The sequence below is a fragment of the Bombus vancouverensis genome, chromosome 17 (assembly GCF_051014615.1).
Source record: "Bombus vancouverensis nearcticus chromosome 17, iyBomVanc1_principal, whole genome shotgun sequence".
NCBI lineage: Eukaryota > Metazoa > Arthropoda > Insecta > Hymenoptera > Apidae > Bombus > Bombus vancouverensis.
Genome location: NC_134927.1, coordinates 7,054,697 through 7,066,197, shown reverse-complemented (window position 1 = coordinate 7,066,197; position 11,501 = coordinate 7,054,697). Strand labels below are relative to the sequence as shown.

General features: G+C 37.5%; 1 protein-coding gene across 6 annotated transcripts in view; it reads right to left on the bottom strand.

Annotated features, from left to right (window-relative positions):
• Nucleotides 1-11,164, bottom strand: part of Tsp66E (Tetraspanin 66E) — a 14,719-nt gene extending 3,555 nt beyond the window's left edge. Inside the window, exons 1-3 of one of the 6 annotated variants that reach the window (XM_076626128.1) lie at nt 10,920-11,163; nt 1,019-1,120; nt 120-218 (exon numbers count right to left, since the gene is read on the bottom strand). In XM_076626128.1, the coding sequence (XP_076482243.1) occupies nt 120-218; nt 1,019-1,093 (174 nt within the window). In that variant the 5' untranslated portion in view covers nt 1,094-1,120; nt 10,920-11,163. Of the gene's footprint in view, nt 1-119; nt 219-1,018; nt 1,121-1,630; nt 1,779-10,919 lie in introns of those variants that run through there. The other 5 variants (XM_076626130.1, XM_033349641.2, XM_076626129.1 and 2 more) reach the window with 5 other exon arrangements.
• Between the last annotated feature and the right edge of the window lie 337 nt (nt 11,165-11,501).

The window sequence follows — 11,501 nt, the reverse complement described above, 5'->3', positions numbered from 1 at the left end:
TATATTCTGGCAACATCACTTGAACATGATCGAGTGAGATTTTTTCCTTTCTTCTTTCGTTTCGTTGCTTCTTTTAAAAGGAAAATTTCTGTTTCGAGAGAATTGTTCTAAAACTTTACCAAAATGTCCGACTGATCGAGTTTGCCGACGAGATCAGTGAAAGAATTGCTATCGATGAAGAGCCAAACTCCAACCGCCAACGCAGCCCCTCCGGCTACCTGTAGACAAAGCCGATGAAAATTTAATTAATTTTCTACCACGCCAGGATGTATAGCGAGATCGGAGAGAAGAATTAATCTAGAAGTACAGGGTGTCGTAACGAATTGGATCTGGCAAGTGAGAATCCCTATCGAATCCCTATCGAATCCCTATCGAATCCCTTCGAGAGAATCAGATGTCTCGCAGGTATCTCGGATATTCGGCTGAAATCGTTAGCCCTGGTGGTTAAACAGTCGTTTGAATTGGTCGTTAGCAGATATTTGAAGGAATATTCGAAGGAAAGAGACGACGAGGGAAGACGTTGCGAAGTCGCGGTGACGCGAATTTGGAAATTCCGAGTACACGTTGAGAGAGTGCAGGGAACTAGAGAGGACGATGGTCGGTCGGTATAGAGGAAATAGTTAGCGAGAAAGTGAAGGAAAAAGCTGCGAACTGGCTAAGAGAAGTGGAAAGGATATTAGGGGTGTTAGGCAAAGAGTTAAGCGATTATATAATAGTTGGATAAATAGTTAGTAACTAGATGAAGACTTAAATAGTTAGATAAGAATTAAGTATAGTTGGACGGATGAGTAGCAGTAACCTAACTAGGTTAATAGTAGGCCGCCGTGTTAAATCAACAGGTCGTATCTACGACTTTCGCTTAAATCGAGTGGTTGCTGCCAGGTAGCGGATATAAATTAAAAATAAATAAAGGGAGAAATTATATTTTGATTAGGAATCGAATTAACGATAAATATATGTAGGATAATGTCGCAATAAGGAATGCGGAAATAACGTCGTACAGGAATACAATACTTACGAAGAAAACGAAATTGAAGAAACATAGAAAATACTTGGCACACTGCGAAGCACAGCCCATTTTAGCCTCGTTCATTCACTGAGACTGAAACTGTATCTGTAACTGAAAAAAAGTAAATATCGTTCGGTACTCTTGCGTACTGAATTAAGAATATCATAACGCGTGCTACTTGAACATTAAATCGTAAACGAACGTTAGCCTCGCTATCGGTAAACTGATTTTTATGCTATGCGCGTATTGTAAAATATTTTTTCTAATTTTACGAAGCATTTACGACAGAAGAAATTAAACGTCATACAGAACGTTTACAAGACGTTCTCTAGTTGCTCGATTAAGACGACGTATTCGTCGTTGAAATCATCGTAGGCGGGAAACAAAGAGCTGCGAAAATTGGCCGAATTAGGACGAATTTCTGTTAATTAAGAATACGTCCTTTGCATTCATAGTCGAATACAGCATCTAACGAATGACGCGTTAATGCATTCGATGTTATTAAGACGGCCTCGTATTTCGTCAAAAGTAATCACGATGTTACAGCGTTTACATATCGACGACTGCAACGCATGTAACGTAAAGTATATAGTATTGCACACGCGTAGTAGGTATACGTACAGTGGACAAAAGTATTGGCACGCGATTCCAAACCGTTTGTAACTATTCTAAACCAGCTTCGATAATGACGTACGTACATCGACGTGCACGAAGGGTACCTGTAGGACACCCGGGTATACAAAAATTACCCGGTTACCCGAATACGCGAGACAGTTGAAAGTTTTATCGAAGGTATGGGTGTCTCTCTCTCTCTCTCTCTCTCTGTGTGTGTGTGTGTGTGTGTGTGTGTGTGTGTGCGCGCGCGTGCGTGCGTGTGCGTGTGCGTGTGCGCGTGCGTGCGTGTGCGCGTGCGTGCGTGTGCGTGCGTGCGTGTGCGTGTGCGTGTGTGTGTGTGGTAGCTAGGAGCGAAACGTTTGCAACGATGGAATATAGTTAAAACTGTAACTGGAAGGGACAAAGAATAGTAATACTAGGCGCGGTACGATAAAATCACAAACATCAGATACGATAAGAGGAGACATAAATATGTACGAACGGTGGGAAGGGCAGAGCATCTACAGCATCTAGAACATCTAGAGCATCTAGAGAGGACACTGGTTGGAAGACGAAAAGAGAAAATGCGTTCCTCGTAAAACTGAAATAGGTACGTTAAAACGCTCGCCAGAGAATTGCTATGGGATATAGCCTAGCGTATCGAGCGAGGAGGAAACAGTGAAAGGCAGGAGAAACGAGGCAGTGGTAAATCGCTTAAGATCCATAATAGAAAAAAAGCGTAGAGATACAGGGAATAATCCGAAGCAAACGCAAACGCAAACGCAAACGCAAATGCAAACACAAACGTAAACGCGAAGAAATAACTCATCGCCCCGATGGCAACGAGGAATGAAACTATCGCAGCAGAAGGCAGAGGAAATCAGCTGAGCGGCTCACGAAATAATCAGGAAGCTATTAGGCCGAGTTACATCGCGGTCCCGCTGCGAATGTCCGCTTTAGCTCTCCTATCTTTGCGCTGCAGCTTGTAACGTAAAAGCATCTTCTATTACCGACGATGCGTGACGCCGATGATCGTTCGATTGAAAAATATCTTTCGATATTTTCTCAAACAAAAGTAAAAGATATTTTCCGATAGTTTCTTGCTAACTAAAAATCCAACCATGAGGCCAGAATCGATCGTTTATCCGAGATATATATTTGTAAAATTTATCGCGTTGTCGATCGTACGTAATATGGAACGCGTCAATGACGCTGCTAACGACGACGATACGGAATTGTATTTATTTCGTGGCGGTAATTAACGTGGCGGTTATAACGAAAAGTGGGTGCGACGTATTCGCCGTTTTCATCGGGATCATGAAGAATGTGCTTCGGAAAATTAGGAACCGCATCGTCTGACAACGTACCGTACCGTAGGATTCGGTGGTCGTGATAACGCCGATCCGATAAAATCGCTTCAACGCGGCGAATCTTCTTCGATCGACCAAGATCGACCACGATCGATCACGATCGGCCACGATCGACACGACTAGTGTTGCGTGTATAATAATGGATAACGAAATCGAAACACGAATATAGCGACAACGGCGATGTCCGAGGCGTTGGAAGTAGGATTAAGACGTAGGATTAAGACGATTTAACGGTTAAAAGGATTTTGGGCGGATAAATGTTGAAAGAAAGAAGCGTGTTTCTGTTTTCGGGGAAGAATTATGAGTGTTAAAATCATGAGTGTTCCATATTAGACGCAGTTACCCTATATATCGTCATATTAATTATCAACAATGTTCGTACTTGTATCTTACGAAAGAAAGATTGCTTTTATAATATTCTGGCTCGTGCTTCCTATTACGTAGATATCGTGCGCACTCTGTGCACAGGTTATAAGGCGTTTGCATGGTTAATAATATCGTGCTACTGAATCATTATTATTATCAAATTAGTTTACCAACAACGTTACGCAATATACGAGTACGTATGTATATCGCATAAGAAGACGCATAAGAAGACGCATAAGAAGACGCATAAGAAGACGCATAAGAAGACGCAACGACATAATCGTCCGATCGTTCCGTCATTCGTATATGATCGATATCGAATTATATTCTTTTGAATAAACCGAGGAATCTGCAAAATTCAGAAAAGCTAAGTAGACGTTATTTTAAATTATGCTTGTTCGCGGTAATTACACACGTTCGTAAACGTATTCTCGTGTGTTATCTGCTTCTCACGAAGCTCGTACAAAGAAGAGAATTTTGCATAATTAATCGTGTTAACGATGGTCTATTCGCATCGGAGTACTACAACTTGGATACACCGTTATACGAGTAAATTCATAAAAAATTACATCATCGCGACAAAACTCAAACTCTCGCGTTCCCTTTCAACTACTTGTACATCAGTACATGTAATAGCTTCGAAATCCTACACTTTCGAGATAAACGATTATCTAGTTGAAACGATCTAGAGCAAACGTAGAACAACTTGGACCAATGAAAACAACAAATACGAGATTTAAAGAACGGGGGCTAGCTTCACACACGGGGGCTAGCGATCACAACGCTGCAAACTTCTATTATATTATTATTATAATATTTCTTGCTCGTGTCCTCCGCTATCACACGTCCTTTCTATCATTTTTTCTATTACTTTTCTATTATTTTTCTATTATTTTGCTACCAAGTTAATATTCTACGCGTTAATATGCGTATAATATGCGTATAATATGCGTATAACGGCATCAAAGTGGAAACGTGTCGTATAGAGCGTCGTATTGAAAGGGAAGAAAAGATGCTTTGAAAGTTAGAGAAAGGCGTGAAAGTATTTGAAAAATTGGAAAAATCTACAACGTTAGAAGATTCGTAATTAACTAAGCCAAAAATAGAAACACGTAATTGAAAATTACTCGAGAAATAAGAAATTTGTAGCTGAATTGAGAAATAAATATGTACTATCTGTTGTACAACAATGGTAATAAATCAGCGACGAAGGTACGACACAGTATCTGGATATATATTGTACGAAAAAGTTTTGAAATTTGTATAAATATCGTCGTCGACGTTTCGATTGCTTATGCTGAAAAAAAGGAAGAAAAAAGAAAAAGGAAAAAAAAAGAAAAAGAAAAAAGAAAAATAATTATAAAGAGAGACGCAGCTTCCATTATCCGAAAATTCCCTCGTCCGAAGAGTTACGTCTTCCCATTAATTCGGATAGTAGAGGTTACATAGTACGGACGAACAAAGTACGCGAAACACGGTCATTTTTAATTGTAAATCCGCCAAGGGTAAAGCCAAGAGTAACGAGAGTAAGTATCGAAGAAAAAGAAAAGCGACCCGTTGGTCGGGTATAATCGAGTCTGCTGACCTAATTTTCCACGTGTCATCGTCCTCCGAACGAGAATTGCCACCTCGCCAATTGCTTACTCGCAAAAAGGTTACACATCTTTTTTACGCCCGCTGCATTCTATCTATCTCTATTCTATCTCTGTGTCTCTCCTACAACCTACTATAATCTCCGTATTTTGTATTTTAACAACGATATTGATATTTCGTAACGATATACGCTTTAGCTACGGCCGTGCAATGTACCTTTCTATAACTTTGAGGTACGGTGTTTTTAAAGAGGATCCAACAGGCAAGTTTCAATTTTCTATCCGATTTTCTAATTGCAAGCGAATACCGGAATAGGCAGCGATCGTAAGGAGCAACGTCTAACGAATAAGCTGGCTGTTGTAAGACGTGCCAACCAAGACTCGTCATGACGTCTTTTGTCCGTAGAAGCCACGTGGGGCCTGACATTGTCACGCGGTAATTTCACGGAACGTCCTCCTTCGTAGGTGCCCCGACGATCGGATCTCGTGTAAAGACGCGACACTTTATCGCTTACCCAACAAGTGGCTCAAAGTTACAGAGAGCAACGACGAACGAATTCCTCGATCCCACGGCTTGCGGTATGTTTTTCTGTTCAAGTAAACTTTGAGTTGCGCTGAAAAATTTGGATTATTCGTTCGCTCGCTTAGTACAAACGATGCAAGGGTATTAGTTGTGTCGTAGATTCCCTTTGTACTATGCGTAAAAGCTGTAAACAGAATCGTTACGAGCGTTACGTTAGATTTCTCGTATAAAAGCGCGTTCTAGGCTTGCATACGTGCGTGCATTATGCAACGAGGATACGATATACATTTGCAGGCACGTTATTGCGTCATCGTCGAAAGTTGTCAAACTCGTTGAACCGCTAAAATTAAACAGATTAAATGCCGAACAAATAGCCATTAATACGACCAACCAGTCGAGCATATAACGTTTCACGAGAACGAAAACCACTTTCCGATCCAAGTACTTATTACCGCTCAAAGCGTGTTTTTGCTTTCCGCTTTTGTCGACAACAAAATATTCGTACTCGCTTTTGACTCTTGGAACATTGTTCCAACAAATGGCAACTACGCCGATACAGAAATAAAAAAGAACAGCGTGTCGTTAACTTAAAAATTTATTTGTCGAAAAATCGTGTGACTTGGTGAAAATCTTGCATTTTCAGATTTGTCAAATTACGTTTTTAGTATTTTCACAGCGAGATCGTTGCTCGCCAAACGGGGTAAAAAGCACGTTCTTCCTACGTTTGCTCACGGACGTTGTCTCTCGAGAGACCGAGCCATTCGAGCACCTTCTGCGAAGGTAAGCAGGTACGGATTGTTATCGAGACATAGAAGCGATAATAACTTTGAAATAAGGTCAAATTGAACACGCGTTTACGCCAACTCTTTCCTTCTTCCTTTCTTTCCTTTCTCCCCTATCCACTGTCCACTGTCCACTGTCCACTGTCCACTGTCCACTGTCCTCGAGTGGATCCCACGTATTACGAAACACACCCTGTATACTCTCTCTGCCTTTCTAAACTTGACTTTTGTCTCCCGTCGTCCGTGAATTTCCTAGTTAGACAACATTATAGAACGAGAGGAAAGACAAATTCCGTGCTTCCTAGGTTCGTGGAAATTACGATATTTACGAAGAGGAGAAGCGATTGAGAATGAGGATGAACAAAAGCGTGACAGTGAGTGGTGAAATTCTTCGGTATATATATATTCGTCGAATATATTCGGTAATAAATCGTAGCGGTTACTAAACTACGCGTGACGCGTGACACGTGACACGTTCGAAACGTAACGTAATACGTTTGTAAATTATATAGAGACAATTATAATGTTGTCAGTACGAGGATAGATCGTAAGATATTAACGGAAGAAGAGACCGGATTGTTGATTGTTATAGCGTAGAAGACGTTCCAGGGGCATCCGAGGTCTCAGATGTTCAAGGCCTGTTGGAGCCAATTTTCTTAGCACAGTATGTTAGTTAGCTAGTATGCTTTTGCGCTGTAGCTCTGCCATTTCTCGCAAAATTAGTTAGAAATGTAGCCAGCATACTGGTTGAAATGTACGTAATTCTTTTCTTAATGTATATAAACATGATGTAATGTGTTATACGATTATATGTATATAAATACGATATTGACGGATATGGAAATAAAATGTATCGTACGATAGAAAATGTAGAAAATATATAGAATATATAATAACGTTATAAATATTTTTGCCTAGTATGTATCGGGTGTAGAAAAGAATAATGCAAATTTTTAAGCAAAGTTCAAAGTATTCGACGTTGCTTTCTATAACTTTGAGCTATCTATCGGGCGAGCGACCAATTCCATCGAGAAAAAATGTGTCTTTGGACGAGATGCGGTGGTTGGGGCACCGACAAAGGAGGACGTTCTGTGAAATTACCGCGTGACAACGGCAGGCCACACACTGTTTTATCGTCGTAATGAGTCTCGCTTGAGATATGTTGCAGCAGCCAGCTTATTCGCTGAACGTTATTCCTTTCGATCGTTACCTGTTTCGATCGACGCCTCCTATCCAAGGGGCTAACTCGCTTCCAATTCGGATCAACACAAAGATAAAAGAAGTTACTCTGATATATTACTCGCGAACTGCACCGTTTTCAAAATCACTGAATCGTACGATTCATTTAGTTTCGATTATTTAAATTTCATGTTTCACGCTTTAATCGTTTAATTGTAAGAACACTAAAAAACAAAATGCTGTTGTTTAATCTGAAAATATCATTTGTTTTTGATTATTGGTTCCTCGAATGTTTGGACAGGCTACACAGATTACAGGAAATGGAGTCGTATTACTTTCAAAATAGACAAACGATAATATTAACTCCGTATAGTAAGGAAATGTCGATTAATTGAAACAAACGAATGTTTTAGACATTTAAATTATACATCGATAATAAATAAATAAAAAGTTCGCATAAACGCATAGGAAGGTTTCCCGTTTTCTCGATTTTTTTCAAAAAATCGACTTTCACCACTTTCTCAAAATATGTAGTCCAATTATATTCGTTCAAACGAGCTTGAGCACGTAACATGACGAGGGCATTGACATCGTGCAAAGTGCATGCTATGTGTTGTTATGGAAACACAATTCATCACAAGAGTAGCTTTTTTTCTTTTATTATTCATCCCTTGTCCAATATATCATATATTACAAGTAAGTAACAAATACGTTTAATTGCTCGGGTATCACTGTGAAAGATTTTATCCGAGACTTTCTTTCTTCAACTCGTCCACTTGATCTTCATGCGACGGAATTTCAATTTTTACGAAAATACGCTTTACTTTCATCTTCCCAGTCTTACTTTAATAATACACAGGAACGGTGGAATATAGCTTCTATATTTCTTATTACAAACAGATATTTCTCTACTTAATTATGTACTTTAATTTTTCTAATTCTTAGATACTAACTAAAAAACCATCCGGAAGTATAAGATAAAATAATCGAGGATATTTTCAATCTCATATAATGAAATTTATATGAGGTAGAGGGGGATACATATTGCGGAAGTCTGGTTATCAAAAGACAAAAAGCAAAGTACCAAATAGTAAGTGCAATAGTTGCAGAGAAGAAATTAGAAGAGTGATATAAATGTGTTTAATTAGATACGATAATATAAAGAAATGACTTTTCAATTTATGAGATCAACGTGATGCCGGTGTCAAAAGAAAGGCCTTCGAGTTTGCTCAATGTCGTTCAAAACCCACGACCATATCCAGACCCATAGACCCGTAGACCCGTAGACCCGTAGACCCGTAGACCCGTAGACCCGTAGACCCGTAGACCCGTAGATCGGTGAAAGAAATGAAAAAGAAGCACACGTTTCACCTACAATGTTATATTCCGCTGCATTACCATCCATTTTACCAAAGTTTTTCAACGACAACAAAGTTTTTCAAAAAACGCGAGCATCAACCTCAAAGGCAAATCTAACGAACCTTGATGCAGAGAACGACAGTGAGTGACATTTGATATAGGTCACAATTTTTTCATTCAATTTGATTTCTTTTAAAAAGTCATTGCGATTTTCCTTTGTTTCTCTCGCAGTTAAGTTCATCCGTATGTTATCTTATAATAAAAATCCTTTTTCACATCTTTCCTAGCATCGTTATTTTTTTTACAACCAATTTGTAAAAATCTCGTTCATCTCGGTTTTAATGCTAATCGACTTGCACTGACTGGCTTCTGAATTCACCATATGTTTTTTAATATAATAAAGGTTATGAGAAGACCTTATGAAATATATTATTTGACAAATCGATTCGTATATCGATGATAGAACGATATTTTGTCTTCAGCATAGTAGTCCGTAGTGTCTAAATAGATATTAAAATTTATCGTTTAATTTATCTATTTAATTTATATATTTAATTATCGCGTTGAATAAAGCCGTACAATACGTCCGGAGAACCAAACTTTAAAGACGTGCAACTTTTGAACCAATAGATTACTGAACTTAACCGTTGCATTTCGCCTTTATTCATCGAGCACTACCAGAAAATGCAAGAAAAAAGGGAAGAAAAACGAATTAAAAGACGAATAATTCCCAGAGGAAAAGTTTACCCAAATTAGGAAATTATAAATTATGACTGAGACATTAAATAATGAAAATAATTCAGCGATGTATTAATGTTGTTTGTTTAAAACACACACACGCGCGCGCACACACGCACACACACACACACACAAACAAACAAACAAACAAACAAACAAACAAACAAACAAACAAACGTAATAAGGTACCTGTTAGAAGAATAAGATTACGAACAGATACTATACAAAATCTTTTCTCTTATCAAAAAGTAAATATAGAAACGGTATAAAAGAGGCAAAGGAAAGAGAAGGGGAAGGTAGGACAAGGAAGACAAGGATAGAAAGAAAGGAGAGAATTTCCAAGAAGGGAAAGTCGTACACCTCGTTACAAAACGAATGTAAGATAGTCAATTCTGATTTCAAAATTCGATTAATAAATTATTTACGACATATTACACAAAAGAGATAAAGTAAACATTACGTTTCATGAATGCACGTGGTTTTCCAGGGAAGCCAATATTTTTATATCCACTCATTTCTAACAAAATTTGGTTAAACACGTAAAATAGTATAACAAATAGGAGTAAAATTTCGTGAGAAAATTATAATGCTGTAAAATACTAATAGGAAAACCAATAACCAAGCAGAACAATACAAATAATAAGAGAAAGGTTATTTATGAAAACTGATATTAATAAAACTACATACGTATATGTTTTAACCAATATAAAAATGTAATTGTGGTTGAAAACCAACTTTATTCACATATACATTACATGTAGTAGAGAATTAATAAAAAGAATCAATTATGAAATAAGATTTTATTATTAAACTCATCTGTTGGTTATATTTCAGTCTTTATTAAATTAGCTTGTTCTAATCAAATTTAAAGTGTTTTGTGAAAATGGTCGCTAACGAAAATAACAACAAATCTTTAAATAAACGAAAACTTCAAATTTTGTAAGTAATGTAATAAACAGATAACGTAATAAGAAAAAAAGAATCGATATATTTACAATCAATATACTTAATATACTCAATATACTCAATATACTCAATATACTTTTGTAACATCAGATATTTTAGCTTATATTATTCTTAACGTATATTAATCTCGGTTTAATTTTGAATTCTATTAAAAAATTCCGTAAAATTTATCAGATACGAAAGACTATCTCATTTTTATTCGTAGTCGTACATATTACACATGAACGTTACGAGAAAACAAATGAAATGCTAAATACACAAAAAAAATCACGTTTATAACAGGAACAAAAATTAATATTAATAAATCGCTTTATAGACTAATATAGATTTTATGTAGAAAACACTTGAACGAAAGTTTCGCGTTTAGTGGGAATTTAAAAATGAAAAGTGATACTTAACGGAATATAGGAAAAGAAAGAAGCAAAAGAACAGATGACTTACGTTTACGATACCGCGCCTAAAATCCTTCAGCAAAAGGTTCCAGGAAATTAGAAGGTTAACGCAAATAATACACTTCACACCACGTCACTGTTTATCACCATTGTAAAGATAATAGAATCGAATTGTAATAATTTTACCGGCGTCATCCGTACTAACAGATTTCTCGAGACACTGACACGAGCAGAAAAAGAAACGCTGTCTCTCGATGCTGTTTGCCGCGCATCTACCACAGGTACCTGTCGCGGTAGTTCTTCTACCAATGGCGGAAACTTTGCTGTGATAGGAGCTCTCTTGACTAATCAGTGGCTAGCATCTCAAACATAAACAAATCATACCGTTGAAAGTTTTCGCGCCTTTACGTAAATATATACACAAGCGGTTCTTAATCTTTTGTTTACTACGGACCTGCTTTAAATAACTTTTTGTTGTCCCGGGGACCCTTAAGACTTAACTCAAAATTTAAATGCCTAATCTGCTAAATATGTATATTTAAAACACCCGTCAACTGTTCAACAACTCCTCTGATCAATTTAATTTTCAACTTTCAAATAACAAATGAGTCTACGTAAACAATTATTTAAA